At 47.9% G+C, this 25722-nt stretch overlaps 1 protein-coding gene across 1 annotated transcript; it reads left to right on the forward strand.

Moving 5' to 3' along the window:
* Positions 1 to 384: 384 nt before the first annotated feature.
* LOC123816221 (histone-lysine N-methyltransferase PRDM9-like) lies at positions 385 to 13574 on the forward strand. The gene is made up of 9 exons (XM_045835081.1): positions 385 to 507; positions 1488 to 1594; positions 3041 to 3087; positions 5932 to 6088; positions 6713 to 6814; positions 7014 to 7285; positions 7700 to 7767; positions 8905 to 9098; positions 11464 to 13574. Exons 4-9 carry the CDS (start codon positions 5998 to 6000, stop codon positions 13239 to 13241), a joined length of 2505 nt encoding a protein of 834 aa, XP_045691037.1. The 5' UTR covers positions 385 to 507; positions 1488 to 1594; positions 3041 to 3087; positions 5932 to 5997; the 3' UTR covers positions 13242 to 13574.
* Positions 13575 to 25722: the final 12148 nt, after the last annotated feature.

Genomic DNA, 25722 nt, shown 5'->3' on the forward strand with positions numbered 1-25722 from the left:
GAAAGTGGGTTTGAAAAGGGGGTGACGGGGTGGGGGGGGGGGCAGGGACGGGCCTAGGTGTGAGTTGGGGATCCCGACCACAGTCTGGAGGAACAAAGACTTTGTCAGGCGGCAGGAGGGCCACGTCCACCCTAAGGTCTGGCTCGGGAGTCCCAGCTCCTGCGGGGCGGACCCCTCAGCAGCTGCGGGAAAACAAGCCACAGAGCTGCAGGCTGCGTGACAGTCGCTCGGGAGACCCAGGGTAGCCAATCCCCGCGGGGCGGGGCTGGAAGGGTCTGCTGCTGGCCAGTCCCAAACCCAGGGGGCCCTGCCCCTCTGCCCCGCCCTGTCAGCTTCTTCTGACCGCCCATTGGCGGGCAGGGCCCTGGGACCCCAGCACTGATTGGCGGATTGTGCCCACGCGGCTGTCCAGGATGGAACCTCCTTCCCAGGGCAGGAAGCCCTGGAGCCGGGAGAGGACACTCGGCCGAGGTGGGCAGCGCGGAAGGGGCCCCGGGAGACGGACCGGTAAGCGGGGAGCCCTGCCCTGGGGAACCCTCAGCCCGAGACCTTCCAAGTCCAGCCCGAGAGACCCCAGATGCCCTCATCCAGGGGGGCCCCCAAACCCCTCAGCACCGAGGGGCCCGCGTCCGCTAACCCGGAGGACCCCACGTCTCCTGACCCCCAACGCTCAGACCCCCAAACAGCCTGGAACCCCAGTTCCCCTCAGCTCGGGGCGCCCTTCCTGCAGCCCGCCCGCCCGGAAAGACCAAATCTCCCCAAACGCAGAGACCCCGAATGCCGTCGTCCTGGAAACCGACTCAGTGGAGGGGACCCGGAAGCCCCTCGTGAGACGCCCCCACTCCCCCAGCCGCGGCGGCCTGACCCTCTCCCCCCGGGGACGCTGAGTGTCCTCCGCCCGGAAGACGCAGATCGAGTCCCGAGGGACCCCGAGCCTCTCAGCCCGAGAGACGGCGGACTGCCTGCCGGACACTGCGCCTGCGCCTCGCGCGGGCTTCTCCGGACCCCGGGGGCGCCTCCGGGCCCTTCCCCGGGAGAAGAGCGTTTCCTGCGCCGCCACAGGCCCGCCCGGCCCACGGGCCCCTCAGACGCCCGGGCTGCGGCCTCCGGAGCCCGCCCTGAGCCGGCGCGCAGAGAGAGGGGCGGGAACAAGGGCGCCCCCTCAAGGGGCTCGCCCTGGCCCGTCCAGCCGGTACCAAACGAGAAGAGGAACTTGGACGCGCTCAGCAGCCCAGGTGGGGCGTGCGCAGGCGCTGGGCCCAGGGGCCTGGAGACCCGGCAGGGAGCTCCATCCGCCTGCAGCTCCCTCCCGCACGGACACCGACCGATGGGGGGAGTTTGCTCCTTCAGTCAGAGCGGGGCTGGAGCTGACGATGGTGCGGGTCTCACAGCAACTCGCTGTAGACTCTCCCACGGGCTTCCTGGGCTTGTCCCTCCCCCACGCTCTCTGCTTCAGGACAAAGGTCTTGTCTCTTTCCGGGTCTCAGGGCCGCGCGACCGGCTTTCCTGTGTCACCGCCGCAGGCAGGCGGGCCACCGAGCTCCAGGAGGGGGACCGTGAGGACTCCGATGAAGAACGGACTCCGAGCAGCAAGGTGAGCGGCAGGAGGAGCCAGCGCTGCCCTCCGGACTCGGACCTGGTGTGGGTCGGGCGGCATCTCAGGACGTCACCAGGGAACAGGTTTGCTGGTGCAGCGAACAAGCAAGAGGCACAACAGTGTGTCGCACAGTGAGGGGCTGTTCCCGTAAACTTTCAACTCTGCAACATAATCATATATATTTATAGATGCATTAATAAGCAGTAAGTGTATAAGAACATACAAGTGAACAAGAAGTAACTAATTCAGAAGAGTCGTCATCGCAAGAGAGGGAGGCGGGTCTGGCCGGTGAGGAGGGCCCCACACCTGGCCGCGCGGTGGCCCGCATGGAGACGGACGGGCGGGGACAGTGTTCACCCTGGTGATGACGGGAGTGGGGGAGGGCCAGGGTCGGGAGGGGTTGATCACCGTGTGGTTTCCTGATGTCGGCCCCATGTTCTGTCCAGTATCGTGAGTGTTCGGAGGGTGGGGTCGGTCCACTTTCATGGGTCTGGGGTTGACACACGGCTGAGGTCAAGATGTGATCTTCAACTGTCACTGGAATTCTGTTTCTGGGGTCAGCAGACTGTGGGTGCTGACCGGAGTCTAATGACTGAGGAAGGGCATGGGTGGCCGGTATGTGCCCGCGGGGGAGGATACCAGAGAAAGGAGGCCAGGTGGTCGAGGTGCCCTCAGCCGGGACAAGGCCAGTTGGAATGAAGACAACAGGACGGAGAAAGGGTTATGTTGAAGACGTGGAGTTTTGTGTGCAGTTGCTTTTATTACATCTTTGTAAGGAGAGGCCAATTTATTTTTTAATACACGTAATACTTTATGAACATAGGGTGAAGCATAGATGACACTTTATTTTTTTATCATTCTAATGAAATTAGTGGATGGCCCAAATAGAAGCATTGGCCTTAATGATACCTCAGAAACCATTTTCCAATCATCCTGGGATTGTTCTTGGACTACTCTTGTTACAGAAAATAACTCACACGCGGGAAAGATGGCGAGGCACATACTTTTATTACGTGCTGGCTCAGAGGGGTTAACTACCCAAATTCTGAGCAAAGAGCCTAAGCTGGAGTTTCCTTTAAATACTTGTTACAAGGCAAAAAGGGAGGGGGGAAACAACTGCTACGAGCAAGCATGCAGAAGCAGAAGCAAAGGTTAGTGCTTTGGCCTTGAGATAACTGTTGCCTTGGGAATGGCTGCTGGTCAGCTCCTACCTAAAAATAGCTACTGCTCAGCTATGTCCTGTCACGTTAAAACAAAAGGCACTGTGAAATTCTGCAGGTGGTGCAGAGAGCACTGCTTATCAAAGAAGCTGCAGAGCATAGAAGCTTTTTCATGGGGTTTCTTTTCCTGCCACACTCTCATTCACAATTCTGTGTCCCTAATAAGAATCTCCAGATTCTAGAAACTTACCAACCAGAACACTGATTTCTTGTCATCTTTCAGTGAAACCTTGGGTGGCCTTCAGAAGAGAACACAGTAAACACCAGAAGGTGAGTATTTCCCAAATTCTGTTGACAACAAAATTTTCCTCACAGATAGAAATGCAGGTAAGAGCAGGAAAATGTGAGAAGTATCTTAGGAACTGCCACCTTCCTTTCCTGGTCTCTTCAACACATTGCCCAATATTATCATCTCTTTTTAAAGATTTTTATCTATCGATTTTCTAGAGAGACGAGAATAGAGGGAGAAAGAAAGGGAGAGAAATATGAATAGGTTACCTCTCCCACACCCCCAAGTGGGGGACCTGGTCCACAGCCCAGGCATGTGCCCTGACCAGGAATGGAACTGGTGACCTTTCAGTATGCAGGCCAGTGCTCAATCCACTGAGCCACACCAGCCAGGGGTCATCATCATCTTAATGGTTAACAACTACAGCAGCAATAGTAACTACCATTTGTTTCATTCTCACAATGTTTCAGGCTTTAAGAATTATATGTGAATTAACTCACTCACACATACAACCACCTGATGAGGAAGGTACTGTAACTGTCACCATTTACAATGAGGAAGTGATCTTTCAGAGATATAGAAATGTTTGACTATATGTCTAAGATCACAGTATCAGTGGTTGTGCAGTCTAATCCATAGTTTCTTCTCTAAACCACTTACAAACTCATTAAAACTTTCAGTTTTTCTCTGGCCAGTGTGAATTGGTTGGGTGTCATCCTGCAAAGAAAAAGATCACCCGTTTGATTCCTGGTCAGAGCGCATGCCTGGGTTGTGGGCCAGGTTCCCAGTGGGGGTATTTGTGAGAAGTGACTGATCAATGAAACATCTCTCATGTTGAGGATACCATCCAGCAGGTATCCACCTCAGCTGCGGATGTTCATCAAAACATGCTAAAAACATACACAGAGACAACCAGGTCCTGTGGGGGAATCGGGACAGAGTGGTCACTCCTCACATGGGGAGCGCCTTGGCCACCCTCTCTCCTGTAGAGTGCCATGGCCACTCCTCATGTGGGGAGCGCCCCGTGTCCATACCCAAGCAGATTTTTATTGAGAAAAAACAGACTTAGTTTGTGGATTCACAGTCTGGCAGAAAAGATCAAAAGATGTAAACAGCTTACAAAGGTGGGGGCAGTACTCCTGCTGAGAATCCGGGCAAGGTTTGGTTTTTTAACATATGAAAGAGGTACAGGTTCCAAAAGTTTCCTGCCTGTGCTTTTAAATTCCAAGTTAATAACATCCTCCAGCAAACCTTCACAGGATCTTGCATATTCTATGTCCCAGGCCTGATTACCCCAGGGGTCCGCCGTTTCTAGTCTGGGCTGTTTTGCCCCTGCAGGCAGGAGACAGAGGCAGCCAGGAGACTTGGATTTCTCACATCCAAGGACAAGGACTCAGGCTTTGACAAAGCCAAAGGGCGCAGGGGTTGATGTCTGATCACCCCCTTCATCTCCACAGCCCCGTGAGTCTTGTGTCTGTCATTCCTTCGTGAACGCGTCTGTCTTAGGTTCATTCTCTATCCAAGAGAATGGTTACCCGTCATTGACTGCCGTTCATGCCAGGGAAATAAGTTTTGTCTCCTTCAGTGGCTCCTGGTCAAGAGGTCTTTCACTCAGCTTAAGTCACGGGGGGTTACAGCTTCCTGAGACCAGGCAGGGCGGCCCCCAACACTCTCACATTGATGTTTCTCTCCCTCTTTCTCCCTGCCTTCCCCTCTCTCAAAAAAATAAACAAAATCTTTAAATTAAAAAATAAAACATTCATAGTTTTCTAAAGTTTACATTGTCTTATACATGTCATTACATCACTCATCTGACTAATGGTTTCAAACAAACTTCTCTGCTATGCTGAAGTGAGAGATGCACTATACCCTCTGACTAAGGAAAGTGTACAATGTGTAGGCAGTTGATACAGTGGATGGCCCCAGGTGAAGAAGAATGTAAAATGTCCAGGGTCAGAGCCTCCCACTCTAATCAAAGAGCATCTCCCACCCATGAGGAGCCTCAGGTTTGATGATTGAGAAACAACAAATAATAAATGACTTAAGGGCTTCATATAGGTTACACACTAGTCAACAGAAACTCATCTGTCTGGAACTGATTTCGAATGCCCTTTCTTATAGGGTGAAGTAACAGCTTCTTTGTCTGAGCTCTAATGAGGCCACTCTCATCCTGTTTAGAATCATTTGTTCAGCCTGCCTACCTCTGTGTTGTGAGCCTGGTCCATACCTAAGTCTTCTCACAGGTCTCAGGCCCAGATCAGGGTTCCTGAGGGCCCCCAAATGTTTGCTGAATGAATGATTTCACGATTACAAAATAAACTAGAAGATGATTAATGAACGCCGAAGGTAATTTCTGTGAGACTGAAATATGGAGAGAGCTGAGGGGTACATTGATAGCAGAACATTCATGCTGTATTACACAATTCACAGACCACTTTGTTGAACATTATTTAATTGCATGTTCACTATAACATTAAAAATTGACATGTTATATATCAGGACACTAAAGACAACTAGCTACTGCCACAGCCTTATTCAAACAATTGGTGGGAACCAGATAATCTAAGTACAAATATTCTTTCCAAGGTATTGCAAACTTTATCACCATCTTATTTATTGTCTAGATATGTTTCTGCCAACTATTTCTGTATTCTCTTCCCCACATCCCTCACTCTCAATATTATAGAGACAGTTGAAAGAAAAGAGCCATAAGGCATGGGTTCTAATCTTGGATTCATTACCCACATTGGCCCTAACCCTCTAATATTCATACTACCTAGATATTTCCAAGGGTTGAAGTATTAAAGACATGCATGTAAGATATATAATAAGCCTTAAAACATTAAATACATGTTATCTTTTAATATGTGACTCTTACATTGAAGGCAACATCCAGGGTGCCATTAAGCAAGGAATATAGTTTGAAGGAATTGTCAGGAATAGCAAATTGGATGACTGCAAATGACTCAGAGCATGCCCAGAAACCAGTGTCCCCTCCTGGAGAAGCATGTGCCTTTGAAAAGCACACTAGACAAAAATTGGGTAAGAGAAAATAATTTGGAAACTTAGTTCCTCTAAGTCCTATAGAAGGGCTGATAAGTATGACCTAGGTATGTGAGGTGGAGTTTGGATAGGCCTGGATTTAAGCTGGGATAAGCTGAAGACTGAAGTTAGCAATGGACCTTTGGGAAAATCCTATAAATTCTGTGAGCTCCTGAATGCTAATATGTAAAGTGAACATAAGGAAACATCACTCATATATTGTTTGAAAACATTAAATTGAATTTAAAACAGGTGACACAAGTTGTCCAGTAAATCCATCTGTGATAATAGCAACCACACTTTATTGGTGTTGTGTGCCCAGGCCTTTACTCAATGCCTAACACATAATGTGCACTCCATAAATATTTTATGAATGACTAAAGACTGGCAACTAAAATGGGAAAGATTGGCTGGTAATGGGAAAATCTAGAAACTAAAATTGAATCAGTCATCTGTAGTTAGAGTCTTAGTCTTTTGAACCAATAGTTAATGGAATAAAATACCAGAGTACACAAAAGGACAGGTAATCATTTGATGGGAGAAGATTGTGTTATCTGACAAAATGAGAACTAACACTCCACACCACACCAACCTCGCTTACTTACCTGGCCTTCTCTAACTTAGAACTCGGGAGAAAGGAGATGGACATGGAGGTGTACATCCTACAAGAAAGAAAGGGCCATGTGTACCAAGAGGTCAGCGAGCCCCAGGATGATGACTACCTTTGTAAGTGACCCTCACTAAGAAGCATATTGTGATACAATAATTTCATCTAGTCCTTTGGTCCCCAAATCATTCCCTTCCTCTAGTGACCTGGAGTACAGGATTGAGTCTCAATGATGTCAGTGATGGACTCCCTCTGAAGCTCTTTGTGTCCAGGAACATGTGCTAAACCTTCCCTAACCCCTGTTGCTCTCACCTCCAGATTGTGAGAAGTGTCGGAACTTCTTCATCGACAGTTGTGCTGTGCATGGACCCCCTACATTTGTAAAGGACACTGCAGTGGACAAGGGGCATCCCCACCGCTCAGCCCTCACCCTGCCCCCTGGATTGAGAATCGGGCCATCAGGCATTCCTGAGGCTGGGCTTGGAGTGTGGAATGAGGCAGCTGACTTGCCAGTGGGTCTGCACTTTGGCCCTTATGAAGGACACATCACAGAAGATGGAGAGGCAGCCAAGAGCAGATACTCCTGGCTGGTGAGAACTATTTGCCTCTTCCACTGTCCTCTGGCTTCCCACATGCCTTCTGAGGCTTGGAGCGACCTCACCTCCTACATGCTAGACATAGAGGGGACAATATGGTTAGCTCTGTGTGCTGACTGGACTTTACATGAACACAGAGCTCCTGTTTAAGGATCAGAAGGTAAGCGGGAGCAAAGTGGTGCAGACACAAAAGAGTGGCTCCTCCCTTGTAGGCCTCCTGCTCTGATTGGACAGGCAGACTCAGATGTGTAGACGATGAGTAAGACCAATATCATGTGGTCACAGTTGGCAGTTGAATCCCCATGCACAATGGAAGAGCTTTGATGACAGTAGAGTAAAATAATTCTTCTGACTATTGCCTCCCCACAAAAAGAACAAAAAGTCTTTAACTTCTTTTCTGAAACACAGATCGCCAAAGGGAGAAACTGCTATGAGTATGTGGATGGAAAGGACAGATCCTGGGCCAACTGGATGAGGTGAGGTCAACAGGTCTCTGGGTGCCAGAGGGAACTCTCATCCCCCACAGCCCATATATAAATTTCCCTCTCATCATGCCTCCGTCAGTGGTCTCCCTTAATTCTTTGTTCCTGTTTTTCTCCATATAGTGTTCTTTCATTTCAGGGGATATTTAGGAAAAAAAGTATAGCATATGTCCTCAAAGTGTAAAGCTCTCTGCTAGACACAATGTGGACACTGGAAAGGACCTTGAAGAGCCTAGATTCACCAGAGACACTGGATTACACTTTAACTTATCAAATGAGCATTAATTAAACATTTATTTTATTCCAGTTTACATGAAGGAATACATTACTTAAACAGATCACACAACCCATGTCCTTATGGTGGACTTCTTGCAGACAGACATAAAAATATTGCTTTTAAAAGCACTTAACTATAATTTCCAAGAAACGCACAGTGTCAAGATACCACTAACCAAGGGTGGCCTGAACCTGTGAGGGCAGCAAACCATCCCGGCCTTCCTTCTAACTAGAGCTAGGCTCTGAGTCCTGCAGAGGAACAGTCATGGGCTCCTGTTCTGAGAGGGGTTCTCTTTTATCAGGGATAACAGAATGTGAATCAACTACTACTGTTCTGTTTTATTTTACTAAAACAAAAAGACCTGCAATTTTCTATGGTAACCTTGGGCAGGGAAGTGAATGATACTCTAAATAAAGTGCAGGGGGGTTGGAGAAAGGCCTCTAAAGAGAAAACAGACGTGGGCTGAGTACTGGATAATTGGTGAGCTAGTTTAGAAGCAGAGCTCTAGATCAAGCACCAGATTCTGTTGTGTGAGACAACTTGATACAGAGTTTGGAGAACCCAGAGATCACTGGATATTATGGCCAGTCAGGGTGGAGGTTAAGTCTAGAACTGGGTTTTAGAAAATGGTCTTAGGCAGCATTAGCACTGCAAGCAGGACTTGGAGGCAGGAATTCACATGACATGCTGCTGGACGCTCAGACACTGAACAAAGGTTCCCGGGAGCATTAGAGGCAGTAGGTAACACCAGAGCCTGAGGGTCTTAAGAATCAGTGAGGAGCTGGACATGGATGTAACAGGTAGTGGGAACTCATCACTGTGGTTTTCTTTCCCTTCCTCTGCCTCAATCCCAGGTATGTGAACTGTGCCCGGGATGATGAAGAGCAGAACCTGGTGGCCTTTCAATACCACGGGCAGATTTTCTACCGAACCTGCCGGGTCATCAGGCCGGGCTGTGAGCTGCTGGTCTGGTTCGGGGACGAGTATGGCCAGGAGCTGGGCAGCAAGTGGGGCAGCAAGTGGAAAACAGAGCTTGGTGCCAGGAGAGGTAGGCACCACTGTTCTTCAAAACAGAGAGAAAAGAGAGAATTCTCCATAGAAATATTCATGATCCAACTCCCAAGTAGAGTAAAATCCACTCTAAAGTCAGTAAAATTTCGACTGAGATGCTTCGGAAATTCATAATTTGTTCATATGTCTTTGACTCTTAGGTAAAATTTTTATATTTTTATTTTTAAAATATTTCATGAACAAAATACACAACCACATATAGTACTGAAATACTGAGAGGCAAAATAAAAAAAAAAGGTTTCAAGCACTAACCAGTTCTCTCACCAAGGCAGTTTTTCTGACACTTTTATAGCTGTTTCTTCTTAATTTTCCTCCATGCTTCTAAATATATATAAAACGTTTTTGTTTATAGGCATTCATTATTTTTTAAAGATTTTTGCCCTGGCTGGTGTGACTGAGGGGATTGAGTGCCATCCTGTAAACCAAAGGGTTGCCAGTTTGATTCCCAGTCAGGGCACATGCCTGGGTTTCAGGCCAGGTCCCCAATATGGAGCAAGTGAGAGGCAACCACACATTGATGTTTCTCTCCCTCTCCTGCCCTCCCTTCCCCTTTTCTGAAAAGAAACAAATATATAAATAAAATCTTTTTAAGCAAGATTTTATTTATTTTTACAGAGAGTGGAAAGTATGTAGAAAGAGAAACCAATGTGCAAGGGAAATATTAATCGGTTATCTAAGGCACACCCTAACTGGCCCACAACCCTGCCATGTTCCCTGACTGGAAATCGAACTTACAACCTTTCAGTTTGTGAGACAACACCCAACCCACCAAGCCACACCATTCAGGCCAGACACATTCGTTCATTATTTCAGTGAATTGTCGGGCAAGATCCTACTCTGTGGCACACAGGTCCTGGGACCTGGCAGTACAGATTAATATGAGGATGAGAATCACTGCTCTTGAGGAGCTGACCAATAACAGAGGAAAACCCATGCACACGTACTTGCATGTGCAGAACACTACACAGCGGTTAGTTCTTTGGAGAAAACTAATCCATGAAAAGTGCCTAGGGATCAGTGTGAGGGGAGGTGCGGTATAGCACGTGGTCTGGGAAGGGCTCTCTCCGGAGATAACATTTACAAAAATACCTGCGGGTGGAGGATCCCAGGCAGAGGGAGCAGCTAGTGCAGGGAAGAAAAGAGGTGGGGCATGGAATTGGCTGAGGGTCACTCAGGTCTTCTCTCAGCAGGCAGAATAAGAACACATATGGATGCTTAGCAGCCCAGAAATGTAGTGCCCATGACCCGAGTTGAGACACTGGGGACTTTTCTGAGTGCATGTGTGCAGTCAGCTGTACAGTGGTGTGTTCTCTGTTCTGATTATGCTTTCTTAATTTTTAGAAAATAAACTCCAACACTGGCTGACATAGCTCAGTGGATTGAGTGTGGGCTGCAAACCAAAGGGTCACAGGTTCGATTCCCAGTTAGGGCACATGCCTGGGTCGCAGGCCACGGCCCCCAGCAACCACACATTGATGATTCTCTCTCTCTTTCTCCCTCCCTTCCCTCTCTAAAAATAAGTAAATAAAATCTTTTTAGAAAAGAAAAGAAAAGAAACTCCAGTGGGGAATGCCCTCAGAGATCACTTCATCTCCCAGTGAGAGCACATGGTGGATTGGTCAGAGAGGAACAGGAGTCAGAGTCAAGCGTGTAAGACGTGTGGTTGGAAAAATATTTTGAAACGGGATTTCTCAGTGTATTTGAAATGGAATAACACTGAATGAAATGAGGCATAAATATTTGGTGGGAAGCTTGAGGAATGAGTCTTTCTAAGATTTTATTTATTTACTTTTAGAGAGGAAGAGGAAGAAAGACAAGGAAACATCAATGTGTGGTTGCCTCTCACAGGCCCCCCTACTGGGGACCTGACCCACAACCCAGGCACGTGCCCTGACTGGGAATCGAACCTGTGAGTCCTTGCTCCACAGGCAGGCACTCAATCCACTGAGCCACACAAGCAAGGGCAGGAAAGACATATTATTTTATAGTTGTGAAAAACTGAAAGAGAAGCAATTCCTAGTTTTCCTCTTTAACATGACTTAGAGGACACCTGTAGAGGGGAAAGGTCACTGCAGTTCAGGGAGTGAAATTGCCTCTCCTGCTACTGGAAAGTCCTTAGTCTGAGCAATATTAGCAAAGACCTTGATGTGGGCTTTCTAGATTTCTGAAGAAAACGCACTGCATACAAATAAAAAGATAGACTGCAAGTGGACACTTTGTGGGTGATAGAGCTTGCGTTGTCACTGTAGAAAAAAAGATTCATGGGGCAGGTCTTACCAGGAGACAAGTTGTGCAGCCCAGGCATTCTCACGAACATCCCTGACCAAATCTTTCTCTTTCAGCAGAACCAAAGCCAGAGGTCCACCCATGTCCATCCTGCTCTCTGGCCTTCTCCACTCAGAAATTCCTCAGCCAACACGTGAAACTCAATCATCTCTCTCAGATTCTCCCGGGAACATCTGCAAGAAAACACCTCCAAGCAGAGGACCCCTGTCCAGAGGATCAGAATCAGCAGCAGCAACAACGTACTCATACACACAGCTGGAATGATAAAGCTGAAGGTCAAGAGGTCAAAGAAATGTCCAAACCTTTGCTTAAAAGGGTCAGTCAGAGGAGAATCTTAAGGCCCTTTCTCCAAACTTCCAAAGGACAAATGAGGGGTTCTAGTGAGCATGAGAGAATGATGGAGGAAGAGCCCTGCAGAGGCCAGGAAGAGAGTCCAGAGGGCACAGGCAAGTTATTTGTAAAAGTAGGAATTTCAAAAATTGTAACAATGGAGCACAGAGGGTGTTGGCAAGGCTTCAGTGATGGGTCACATCGCATCACACACCAGAGGACACACTCAGGGGAGAAGCTCTATGTTTGCAGGGAGTGCGGGCGAGGCTTTACACGGAAGTCACATCTCATCACACACCAGAGGACACACTCGGGAGAGAAGCCCTATGTTTGCAGGGAGTGTGGGAGAGGCTTTACACAGCGGTCACATCTCATCATACACCAGAGGACACACTCAGGGGAGAAGCCCTATGTTTGCAGGGAGTGTGGGCAAGGCTTTACACGGAAGTCACATGTCATCACACACCAGAGGACACACTCAGGGGAGAAGCCCTATGTTTGCAGGGAATGTGGGCGAGGCTTTACACAGAAGTCAGATCTCATCAGACACCAGAGGACACACTCAGGGGAGAAGCCCTATGTTTGCAGGGAGTGTGGGCAAGACTTTATACGGAAGTCACAGCTGATTACACACCAGAGGACACACTCAGGAGAGAAGCCCTATGTTTGCAGGGAGTGTGGACAAAGCTTTACATGGAAGTCACATCTCATCACACACCAGAGGACACATTCAGGGGAGAAGCCCTATGTTTGCAGGGAGTGCGGGCGAGGCTTTACAGACAAGTCAGGTCTCATCAGACACCAGAGGGCACACTCTGGGGAGAAACCCTGTGTTTGCAGGGAGTGTGGGCGAGGTTTTACATGCAAGTCACATCTCATCACACACCAGAGGACACACTCAGGGGAGAAGCCCTATATTTGCAGGGAGTGTGGGAGAGGCTTTACACAGAAGTCACATCTCATCACACATCAGAGGACACACTCGGGGGAGAAGCCCTATGTTTGCAGGGAGTGTGGGAGAGGCTTTACACAGTGGTCACATCTCATCATACACCAGAGGACACACTCTGGGGAGAAGCCCTATGTTTGCAGGGAGTGTGGGCAAGGCCTTACACGGAAGTCACATCTCATCACACACCAGAGGACACACTCAGGAGAGAAGCCCTATGTTTGCAGGGAGTGCGGGCGAGCCTTTACCTGGAAGTCAGATCTCATCAGACACCAGAGGACACACTCAGGGGAGAAGCCCTATGTTTGCAGGGAGTGTGGGCAAGACTTTATACGGAAGTCACAGCTCATTACACACCAGAGGACACACTCGGGAGAGAAGCCCTATGTTTGCAGGGAGTGTGAGCGAGGCTTTACATGCAAGTCAGGTCTCATCAACCACCAGAGGACACACTCAGGGGAGAAGCCCTATGTTTGCAGGGAGTGTGGAAGAGGCTTTACACAGAAGTCACATCTCATCACACACCAGAGGACACACTCTGGGGAGAAGCCCTAAGTTTGCAGGGAGTGTGAGCGAGCCTTTACACAGAAGTCAGCTCTCATCAGACACTAGAGGACACACTCGGGAGAGAAGCCCTATATTTGCAGGGAGTGTGGGTGAGGCTTTACACAAAAGTCACATCTCATCACACACCAGAGGACATATTCTGGGGAGAAACCCTATGTTTGCAGCGAATGCAGGCGAGGCTTTATACAGGAGTCACATCTCATCAGACACCAGAGGACACACTCAGGGGAGGAGCCAGGCTTATGAAGAAGAGTGTCTACATAAACGATGTGGATTTCAGTAATAAATATCCACTATTATTTCCTTTTAGGCTTTTTTAAAGGAAGGTGTCTTTCTTGAGTTTTGTTTCCCTTCCCTGTTTCTCCCCCACCACCACAGCCCAGAAAGAACACCATAAACTCAATATTCTGTGGCTTTCAGCATGGACCATGGGAGAGGGGCAGAGTCCTGGTGTAATGCTGGCAGAGGGGCTGGCATTGAATACAGTGGGAAGGGGAACCTGTAACTGGAAAAGACACTGGCATTCAGGCTGCCTGTCACTACCAAACCCAATAAGCAATGACAGCGATTGGATCTTCTATGGGCGCTTTATTCAGATGGCCTGTGATCCGAGAAGATGGCGGGTTCATACCCTAACAAACCATCTTCCATCTTTCCCTTTCTTTTCTGGCCAGATCTTTTATAAGGGGGTGGGGGAGGACACACAAGGTGCAGTGAGGGCTTTGCGATTCCAAAGCTGCAACATGCCTGTCCTGGGCAGTTAGCTGTCTCGAAGGGCGAGGTGTAGTTAGTCGCCTGCTTCTTCCTGGAACAAAGGTTGGGATGTCCCCAGGCAGTTAGTAATCTCTAGCCAGTGCCCAGGAAGGTCCGCTGCTTTTCCTCGGGAGCCAGGATGGGCCTTATCTGTAGTTTCTGAAACAAAAAACATACACATTACTTGCTAGACTTACAGCTTTTTACCTTAGGCTAAAATTTTCCAAGTCTTGAGTCCCCTATCAATATTCTGTGGCTTTCAGCATGGGCCATGGGAGAGGGGCAGAGTCCTGGTGTAATGCTCACAGAGGGGCTGGCATTGAAATACAGTGGGAAGGGGAACCCACAGACTGCCACGTGATGCTCACCACCCCACTCCCACCAGGAGAGACCCTAGAGCTCTCCCAGAAGGCTTGGGGATTCAAGATGAGTAGAGAGGTCTGTTCCCTCTCCCTCAGCAGCAAACCACATTCCTAGTGTAGCTGCCAGCCTCCAAGGTGTCCCCCAATGCACATGCTGTCACCCCTGCCCTTGTACAGTTCTGCCACACAACCGAGCTGATCTGTGTTGTGAAAATGGTCTGTGGCTCTCAAAGCTAAGTCAGAAACAGAAACCTGTTTCAGCCTTGCTTGCATAGTTCACACAATCTCAGACCACCTTGTGCAGGGAGCTGGGTGCTTACACAACACCCCCCACCACGCCCACCTACTGGTGGCTGCCAGCCACCATCCTTGTTTTGAAGTGCAGGCTCCGAGAAGTGACTGCAGCCTGACATCTGCTGGATTCTGAGCCTCTTGCCCTTGCCCAGAAGCTCATTGTTTAATGGAGAGCATGGTTCTTCTAGGTGGGTGCCTCAGGGGCTCATCTGCTCTCTGGGTGGCACTGGGTGGATGAGCCCAACCTGCCTCTGATCCCCAGGGTGGAGTACCATGTGTCTGTCTGCCGAGCGTGCCCCTGTACAGCCCAAGGGCTCAAGGTGACGGCCTCCAAGGTGACGAGTTGAGTTCTGCAGTGACAGCTGGACTCACACTCACTGACAGCAACAGCAACAGCCACCCTCCTGTCTCCCATCTCACCATATCCAGCAGGGGCCAGCACACATCCTGTGAACTATGTTCTCTGGTGGCTCATGTGTCGCCTGGGTCTGTGGCCCTAGCCAGGTGGCTCATTAGAACCCTCTGGGACTCACTGAGACACACTGACCAACCCTCTATCCCAGGGCAAGGGCAACCACCCCTGGGAAGTGACCCAAATGGGGAGACCAGTAAAGTGGACAGAGTCCATGACAAAATCCAGCCACGCTTGCTCTGGGATCAGATGAGGGACTCTGCCTCCAACCACAGATTCCCATCACAGTGGCACCAGGGATGGGCACAGGCATCTTTCCTGTGATGGTCCAACCACCATGGTGTGCGGGCCTCCCTGTGGTCAGTGCTTGTCCAGACAGCAGCCAGACCAGCCAAGTTCTCAGATCTCTGCTCAGGGTCTTGGCTGACCAAGAAGAACTATCAGTTCCAGGTTACTGAGCAGCGTGTGCTGCATGTTTTACCTTCATGGTCTCAAGTCTATGAGGCAGAAACACCTTCAGCCACTTGCCCAGAAATGTCAGCAAGATGGATCAAGAGCACAACTGCACTATGGCTCTGGCACTCAGTCCAGGCCCAGAGACCTGGCTGCCAGGCAGCCCAGCAGCAGCACCAGGCACACTCCTTCAGCTGTCTTTCTGCTCTGTCTTCCTGGGCCTGAGTTTTGTCCTCCTGGTAGTGAGGGGCTCCTGCACTTCCAGCATCACACTCGTCCAGTCCCAGAGACAGGAAGCAAGGAGGGTGGAAGCCAGTTTTCCTTGAACTGGAAGGCCACTACAGCGGGGCTTATTACAGTTGGAAAGCCCTCCCCACTCTGGATGAAGCCATAGTTTGTGTCCTTTTATCCCAAGACAGAGAAGCCAGGAAATAGGGAACTGCTCCACGTGGCGTGGGGAACGCAGCCCAGCCCCTACTCGGAAAGGCCAGTGGGGAGTGAGGTTGGCACACAGGACCCACGCCCATGGATAGGTTTTCCTGTGGGAATCAGGCCTACATTGTACCTAGGCTGCTATGAGGCTTGCTTTTGTTAAAACTCCCTCACCCTCCCAGCAAACATCCCTCCCAGCAAACATTTACTGCATGTCTTTAACTTCCTAAAATCTGTGCTAAACCTCCCAAGTATGGAGTGTAACTGGTTCAACCACTTTTCCCCTTGATGTGCAACATTCTTCTCTTTGAAGTAACTAGCAACCTTCTTTCCTTTGTTATCTGTAAAAGGTAATCACCTAAGGTGAACCTGTGCATAGTAAATGAGGAGCATCCTTGATGTAATGTGCCCAGAAAAGCAATCAAACTTGTCCAGGCAGGGGTCGGGGGTGCTCTCTCTCACTTACAGAGCAGCCATGCCATCCCTTTTTCTCCACAGGACTTCTGTAGTCCGTGTGAATTTGTCCCTCAGAGCTACAACACACAGACCACATAGGGTGGGGACCGCATCACCAGGACACAGACAGAGAATGGCAGGGGTTTGTGCCCTGATTCCCAGTGACAGAAATGTGAAGGCACGTCAGGACACTACTCTCTCGTCTAAGTGGTCCCGAGCAGTAAACCCAGCTCTGCACCCAAGGTGACAGGCGGATGTCAGAATCTCACCTGAGGCTGTCGGGCATTCCAGCTGGGCTCCACCTAAGATTGCACAGGCCTGTCTCAGTGACGCAACCACCGGCCTGCAGTGATCGTGGAACGCTGCGGATGGCTCTCTGAAACACGAGAAAAACATACACAGAGACAACCAGACCCTGTGGGGAAACAGGGACGGAACAGCCACTCTCTCTACTGGGGAGCACCATGGCCACCCTCTCTAATGGAGAGTGTGCCGTCTTTCCACCCAAGCAGATTTTTATTGAGAATACAGACTCAGCTTGTGGATTTACAGTCTGGCAGAACAGATCAAAAGGAATAGGTAACTTTCAAAGGTGCTGGCAGAACTCCCGCTGGGATTCTGGGCAAAGTTTGGAGGTTTATCATTTGAAAGGACCACAGGGCCCAAAGGGCTAGTTTGGGTTTCCTGCCTGTGCCTTCATATTCTAATTCAATAACATCCTCCAGCAAACAGATCTCACAGGATCTTGCATATTTTATGCCCCAGGCCTGATTACTCCGGGGGTCCATAGACTCTGGTCTGGACTGCACCGCCCTGCTATTTCCACAGGCCTGAGTCGGGCAGAGGAGACAAAGGCAGCCAGGAGACTTGGATTTCTCACATCTAAGAACAAGGACTCAGGCTTTGACAAAGCCGAGGGGGCAGGGGTTGATGTCCGTCACCCCTTCATTTCCACAGCCCCGAGTCTCTCTCCTGAGGCCTCCTCGTGATCATGCCTGTCTTAGGCGATTCCCCCCCATGGGAAATCTTACCCGTCATTGGCTAACTGATCAAGCGTAGGGGGCCAGGCACACAACAGGCAGTGTTCATGCCAGGGAAATGTTTTTGTCTCCTTAGTAGTTTCTGGTCCGGAGGTCTCTCACTCAGCCATGGGGGGTTACAGCTTCCTGAGACCAGGCAAAGTGGACCCCAGCAGCTCAGGATGGAGAAATTTGCTCCCCTTGGAAACACAGTCAGGGGGGCTGTGACAGGGAGGTAGTGGTGGTGGGGGACTGGCAGCAGAGGACACTCCAGGCCTGACTTCTGGCTCCACTCCCAGCCCTGCAGGGCTGACAGCCAGACTCGGGGCCTGAGGGTCTGCAGTCTTGGCACAGCCTCTCACAGCCACTGCGGCCTCCTCCTCCTGCCAGTGGACCGCCTGGGATCAGGGCTGTGAGGTGTTCGGCCCCTGCTGGAGGATCAGTGCTCCTTGCCTGACTGGACTCTGGGTCTTGGGGTGGGATGAAGCTGACTGTCAGCCAGGAGCCTGTGAGGAGCCACCCGGCCCCTGACCCCTGGCTCCCAGCCCTGCCCCTGACTGTGGTTTGTCTCTGCCAAGCATCTCACTTGGGTGTCTTGGTATTTTGTTTTTGTTTTTTTTTTCTTTGTGTCATTTGTATAACTCTGAGGCAGGAGATAGTCAGGAAGGAGGAAACTCTGGAGGTGCCCCAGGGCTGAGATAAAGGACATCCATACAGGACAGAGACCCTGTTCTAAGACAGGTTGTTCGTGCTTTCTGGAAAAGCACTGAATCATGATGACTCATGAATGCATCTGCACAGAAGATGCTACATGACCCCTGCTTCGTTATAATAGCTTTATAATAAATTAACATTGAGCAACCCCCTTCTCCAGTGGCCAGTCAAGGAAAATCATGGGAGAGCACATGCGCAATAGCTTTAAAGTAATGCAACTATTTGTACATGCGCAATGAAAGCCCACCAAAACTACCCAGGAAGGATCCACCCTATAAGAACAGAATCCCTCTGGCCTCTGAGGTCAACCTCCGCTCAGAGTTACCCCACTCCCATGTTCTGTGGAGTATATTATCGCTTACTAAATCTGCTTTCTCTGTCTCCTATAAACTCTGTGTGTTCAGTTCAACTCTTTGTCCATGATCACCAACAACCTGGTTACCTGTGCCCACCAATGACAACTCTAAATGTCCATAGTTATTATTTTGGACTACAAAGAGAAAAAATAAAATAACACAAATAAAAAAAGTTAACCATATTGTGCTATTTATTGGAACCTACAAGCAAGTTCCAACAAATTCCAGTTCAATGAAATTATATAGCATATATTACTTGCTCATTGCTAATAACCTAGAAATCAGAAACAGAGGGTACTAGAAAATCCTTTTATTTGTATGTTATATAATACACTTCTAAATAACTCCCCAAAATAAATCAAAATTGGAGTTAAAAGTAACTTAAACTGGGTGATAATAAAAATACTGCATACCAAAGCCAGATCACTGAGGTTCCACAAACGGTCAAGGTCAGTGGTTCTCAAGCACAACTGATTTTGCCCCCAGGGGAACATTAGGTAAAGCAGGGACACTTTTCAGATTGCCGTGAGGGTGCAGGTGAGGGAGGGTGTTACTGGCCAGCAGTGAACAGAGGTAACGCATGCTAACAAGCACCTACAATGCAGGGGGGGAAAAAAAACCAGGAGAAAGAATTATTGGCCCAAAAGGTCATCAGTGCTGTTACTGGGAAGACCCAAGTTGGGGGAGTCAGGGGACTTCCCCTCCTCAGTTCTTGTCCTGTTCGAAGGAATGGATTCAGGCAAGGGACAACAAACACAGTGAAAGTGAGGTAACAGGTTTATTTGGGACATGCACTTGACAGGAACCTGCAAGCTTGCCCCCAGCTAGTCTGAGTGCCCCACCTGCTGGGGTTTCAGGGCTTTCATGCTTGCAGCGAGCCTCCAGGCTTCCCCTCCACAGCCCTTCTCCCAGCCCTTCTCCCGACCTTGGGATTAACAGTTTCAAAGGCTTCCTTTCCCAATAGAGAAAATGGTGCATAGAATTTCAAAGGCTCCCCTCCAGCTTCTGGTGGACTCATCCTGGTCTCTCTTGTGACCTTGGAACCTCTGAAACCTTACCTGACCCCGCTTAGGACAGCTGAATTACTGGGTGGGATGTGCCCCCTCCCCCGCCCCCTCCCCACCTTGGTTTGCTGTCTATCCTGCTTAGCAGTGCTGAGAATGAGAAGCCCTGCTCTGCGTGAAACTCAGTGAAGAGTCCAGGAGAATGAACACCGCACATCACTTTGCTCCCTAGATCTGAAACAATGCCTCTCTCTTTGCACAGACAGCATACAAACTGAGACCTAAAGAACGACAACAACAACAAAAGTTCACCATCTTGCAAAGATTGGCGAGTGTCCTAGGCTGAAAAGACACCCTCAGACAGTCAGGAAGCAAAAATGGTCTGACACCTTAGGAGACAGAACCACACTGTGATACACCATGGCAGACATCTGAGGGTCACTGCTTCTTCTCATTGCCCATACATATCTTCAATAGCTCTTCTATAATGCAACTAGAATCAATAATCTTAGTCTTTTAGTTCCCAGAATTCACCATCTAAAATTTACCTTTTGAAAATGTGGACATTTGCTATATCATAAATTCCTTAGATTACCTACAAGGGGCACAATTTCACCTATAAGATACTTCTGATTTCTAAGTACTAGAACACCATGCATCTAGGCCATAACTCATTTAAAATGCTAAGAATGCTTTTACTAATTTGTTTAGTTACTAATAAACTTACAACCAACAAAAATAATTTTTCTAACCCTTCACATTATCTTCTTTCGTGTTTTCTGCCAAGCTTTAGCTACTTTTCTGTTATACATAACTAAAATAATGTGGTAATTATTATTACATGATAGCTTACTTACCTTGAAAATCATTAGAATCCATTTTTACATTATTACAAATAATAGAATTAAGTAATGTGTAGGGCAAATTGCATGCATAATTAAATATCCTTTATATACGAAAGAGTAAGTTAAAGATATAATTTTTAAAAACACCCAATAGTAACAAAACTGGTGAAATGCCTGGGAATAAACTTAACAAGAATGTGTAAGATCAGTATGAAACAATTCATAACATGCTACCCAATAAAAGACACCTGAACAACACCTACTGGGGTAGCTCAGTGGTTTGGGCACCATGCCACAGATCTAAAGGTCACCAGTTCGATTCCCGATCGGGGCACATGCCTGAGTTGAGGGTTCGCTCTCCAGTTGAGGGCGTGTGAGATACAACTGATTGATGTCTCTCTCTCTCTCTCTCTCTCTCTCTCTCTCTCTCTCTCTCTCTCCCTCCCATTCCCTTTCTCTAAAAATAAATAAAACCTTTTGTTTGAAAAGACACTTGAACAACAGGAAAGCAACCACATATTCTGGATAGAAAAATATATAATGATCTTCATTGCTCAGTTACCTATAAATGTAATGTGATCTAGATTAAAATATCAGCAAAAAATGTTTTAATCCTCACCTGAGGACTTACTTATTGATTTCAGATAGAAGGGAAGGGAGGGAGAGAGAGAGGGAGAGAAACATCGATATGAGAGAGAAACATCAAAGGGTTGCCTCTCGTACGTGTCCCCACTGGGGAATGAACCTGAAACTTAGGCCTGTGCCCTGACTAGAGCTCGAACTACGACCTTTTGGTTCATGGGATTGTTATGGGAGAAACTCAGTTCTTCTTGCCGATGCAGTAGAGAATTACAGATCAGCCAGTCTACTAGTGAGCAAGCAGGGTTCACTAGTGATACGTTCTCATGGAAGACAACGGGCCTTGCCAAGGTGGCGTGAAAGGTGCAGATTCCGGGCAGGGCAAGGTAAGGGCAGCAACAGGCAAGGGCAAGAGTGTCTTTGGTCCTTGGTCCTGAGGACTTATGTAGTTGGCGGGATGGGGGGCGGGGGAAGAATTTACATATTGATTGGTGGGTAAAGGTGGTACCAGCTTCCACGGGGGATGTGACTACCCAAACTTAGGTATGTGTGGGGGTCTGTTCGCCTGAATCCTTATCTCACTCCAGACCCCATATGTTCCTCTTGTTGTAAAACAGAAACGTGACAAGAGCCAGTTAAAGTTGCGGCAGTCACCCAAAGTTATTTACAGGCTCTTTTTGTAAACATTAGGGACTCCCTCATAAAACAGATGGTGACCAGAGGTAGGCAAGTAACCAAAGTTGTTTTGTGGGCTTCTTCTTTGGGCTCTGTGGACCCCCTCCCACCCACCAACCAGACCTTGGAATTAACACACAGTTTCAAAGGCTTTTTTCCCAGACAGTGGAAACGACACCTAGAATTTCAAGGGCTCCCTCTTCCTGTGCCACCATGGTGTTTCTTGTGATGTTCCGAACACCTGGCACTATTATCAGATCAGTCCCAGGACGACTGAGTCACTGGGTGAGACTTGTCTCCCTACTCCTCCTCCTTGCCTCAGTTTGCTATCTATCCTACCTAACAGGACAAAGCTCCAACCAACTGAGCCACATTGCCCAGGGCTCAGCAAAATATTTTAAAGTAAAAGAAGCTCAATTTAAGTTTACCTGTTAAAATAAGGAAGAATTAAAAGGTACATTGTATTATGAAGCCACAGTAAGTACCACAATGGAGTAATGCCCTGTGAATAGACAGATTGATAGAAAAGAATACAGGGTCCATTAATACATAGAGATCCACATAAAAAATTGTGCTTCATTTCGTTTAAGTTTTTTAATTAGTTGATATATTTTTCATTTGGAACATCTATCATTTGCCTCTCACATGCTCTCAACTGGCAACTTGGCCCACAACCTGTCACAGGTGGGCACAGGTAACTAGGTTCTTGATGATAGCAAACAAAGAACTGAACACAGTTTATATCAGACAGACAGAGAGCAGATTTATTAAGCGATAGTACACTCCACAGAACATGGGAGTCGACTTGGAGGAGAGACTGATCTCAGGGGCTGCAGGGATTCTATACTCACAGGGTGATATTTCTTGGCTAGTTTTGGCAGGGTTTTATTGCCCACATCATTATATTAGTGTAAACCTACTGTACATGTGGTCTCCCATGATCTTCCTTAATTGACAATGAGGGAAGGGGGTCCCACAATGCTGGTTTATTATAATGCTATTATAATGAGGCAGGGGTCAGGTAGCATCTTCTGCACAGGTACAGTTATGATTCACCATAATTCAGCACTTTCCCAGAAAGCAGGAACAACTGGTCTCAGAACACAGTCTCTGTCCTGTACCAATGTCCTTTATCTTGTCCCTGGAGAACCTCCGGAATTTCCTCCTGACTGTCTCCTTCCTCAAACCCAGGCATGTGCTCTGACTGGGAATAGAACTGGCAACCTTTTGGTTGGCAGGCAGACACCCAGCCCACTGAGCCACACCAGTCAGAGCCATTGCCTGAGTCTTGCATGTGGTTTGTCCAGGGATCAAACCTGCAACCTTGTCCCCCACCCCAAACACACAAAAAAACCTCAAAACCAAAAACAAAGAAACAAACCCTGTAGAGATATACAAAACTTCACATGAGCCTTGGCTGGTGTGGATCAGCACAGTGAGCACCAGCTTACAAACTGAACAGTGACAGCTGGGTTCCCAGTCAGGGCACATGCCTGGGTTGTGGGCCAGATTCTCAGTCTGGGGTGTGTGAGAGGCAACAGAGTGATGTATCTCTAACATCCATCTACACATTGATGTTTCTCTCCCTTTCTTTCTCCCTCCCTCCCTTCCCATCCCTTCTCTCTGAAAATAAATAAATAGAATCCTAAAAAAATAAACTTAACATGAGCAGCAAAGTTGGATTCAACATTTAGGGATGATCCACGATTCCCAACGTTTCCTTCTGGTCTGCACCAAGGTGTTTTCCCAACGTGAACACCAGATGGCAGAAGAGAGGCGCACTGGGAACATTTTTTCAGTGATCACATTGTACTGTAGAGCAAGTTTCAACAAACTTCAAAAAATTGAAATTATGTAAAGCATATTGTTGGCACTAATTGCGATTAATATAGAAATCAGTAACAAAACGTTTCTAAAAAGTCCTTAGTTTTAAAACTGATGAAACGCACATCTAAATAACATTGGATTCCACATTCCTAGAAGATCCACTATACTCACAACTTTTCCTGGGGACCTGCACTGCATTATTCCCAAGTTGAACACCAGATGGCAGCAGAGAAGCACACTGGTACCATGAAGCAAGTTTCAACAAACTTCAAAGGATTGGAATTATATAATGTAACCTTTCTTGCTCTCATTGCAGTTAATGTAGATTTCAGTAACAGAAGGTAACCGGAAAGACCTTATATTTGGAAGTTATGAAACGCACTTCTAATTAACCCGCAACTAAGTCACTATTGCAGTCGGAAAGTAATTTCAACTGAAAGGCATTACAGGGAAACGTGTCATCTTCAGTGCGCACAGCAGGAAAGGACAAAAGCTGGCGCTCCAATGGCTCTGAACCCACACAAAGACCCCCGCGTAGTGAGTCAAATCCAGGGAAAGTAGCAGAAAGGAAATGTGCACATGCAGATGTCTGGGAGGGATACACTCAAAGTGGTAGCAGTTAATGTTCCCTGGGGTAGAATTTTAATTAACTTCATTTTCCTGTATAGTTTCAGTAAGCTGCAACAAACAAGGGCATTTTCATTTAAGGGGAAAAGTACCACAGAAAAATGTGGAATAGTTTTATAGAATTATAAATAATTCTATAGAGAATACTTGTAACAATTGAATTAGAATAATCTAGACTGTTGTGAGGACACCAGAAGCCTTTTCTTTACTCATCCAGCCGGGTCTCTTGACAGTCAGAAGGAAAAAATTCTACCCGTTTAGGCCAAAATGGCTCCTTTTGTTATTTGCACTTCTTCGTGTGCATTGCAGCAGTTCTGACAGAGGAAACTCCTAACCTTTTGTTAGCTAACAGTGATGTGAGCCTGGGTCTGCCATTTACAAGCTACATTCTTTGGGACATGGAAGAAGCCTCCCAGGGCCTTTGCTTTGTCACATGTAACATTTCTCGTTTTGTAGCTTACAACACTTACCCCCGAAGTACCTCAACTTCAGACTCAGCATTGCCTCCTGAGAGCCTGTGAGGCTGGCCCTGGCAATACTCACTGAACTGGGACCAGAAGTCATGCTCTCCCAAAGCTGGTATGTGGTCTATGAGACGTGCTCGCGAGAAGTGGTCCCACAGGAATGGCTCACTTACATAGAGACCTCACACTCACACCCCACAAAGAGTCTGAGCACCCTTTTCAGCTCCTCACAGACCAGCTGAAGCTGCTCCCTGCCCCCACTCACTTCAAACACCCCCTCCCACAACCCCACATCCACCCACTGCTCGCCTAATTTTCCATGGGCTGGCCTTACCCTGGACATTTCACTTCAACCTGACAGTTGGTTTGACAATAAAGGCCAGGTGAGTGCGGGCCCACTCACAAGGTCCCTAACCCTAAACCTAACCCTGACCCTGACCTTAACCCTAACCTACCGTTTATACTACACTTTGGATGAAAACCACCCTTTTGAGTGGCAGTGGTGGTTCCATTCTTTTGCACCACCTCCCCCCGCCCCCGCCCCGCATCTCTCCAGTTCTATGTTGTTGTAAAGTATCAACTGTTCATCCACCCTCACAATTTGTCTTGGAAATAGAAACAGAATTTCCTTATGTTTCCGAAGAAAATCCCACATGGAAATGCTGTCAAGAATGGTGGTTGGGTTTTTTCCCCACTTCACTAGTGTGGAACCCAAACACCAAAACAATTACCGTAACCATCCTGGTGCAAATGATTTCTGACAACTGATTTGGGTATTTTGAATATGTGTTCTGTCTCCCGTGTGGCCTCACATGGTCTGTCCTCAGCGAACATCTGGACTTGATGGCTCTGCACTGCACCTGGTCTGTTCGCCCCTGGGGCATCTGTGTCTGAGAAACCTCCGGCACAAAATGCTGCAAACCACTCCCGACATGTTCAATCTGCCACAACACCTTCTCGTACATGCCACAAATCTTTTCTTCTGTTTACTGGCATTTTCATCCTTCTTGAAATACCAAAGCCTAATGTACCAAAAATATTACTATGTTTATCCACCTTCAATATGAAAATGGCCACACAGACACTCAACAATTTTGATGAGTTTTTCTTAACCCACGCTGATACATTTGTCGTGATACAGCATAACAAAATGGTTTCGAATGAAGTTAAAGACAAGTACGTGAACCACAGCCACGT

The sequence above is a fragment of the Phyllostomus hastatus genome, unplaced genomic scaffold (genome assembly GCF_019186645.2).
Source record: "Phyllostomus hastatus isolate PE091 unplaced genomic scaffold, TTU_PhHast_1.1 phas_contig_198, whole genome shotgun sequence".
Classification (NCBI taxonomy): Eukaryota; Metazoa; Chordata; class Mammalia; order Chiroptera; family Phyllostomidae; genus Phyllostomus; species Phyllostomus hastatus.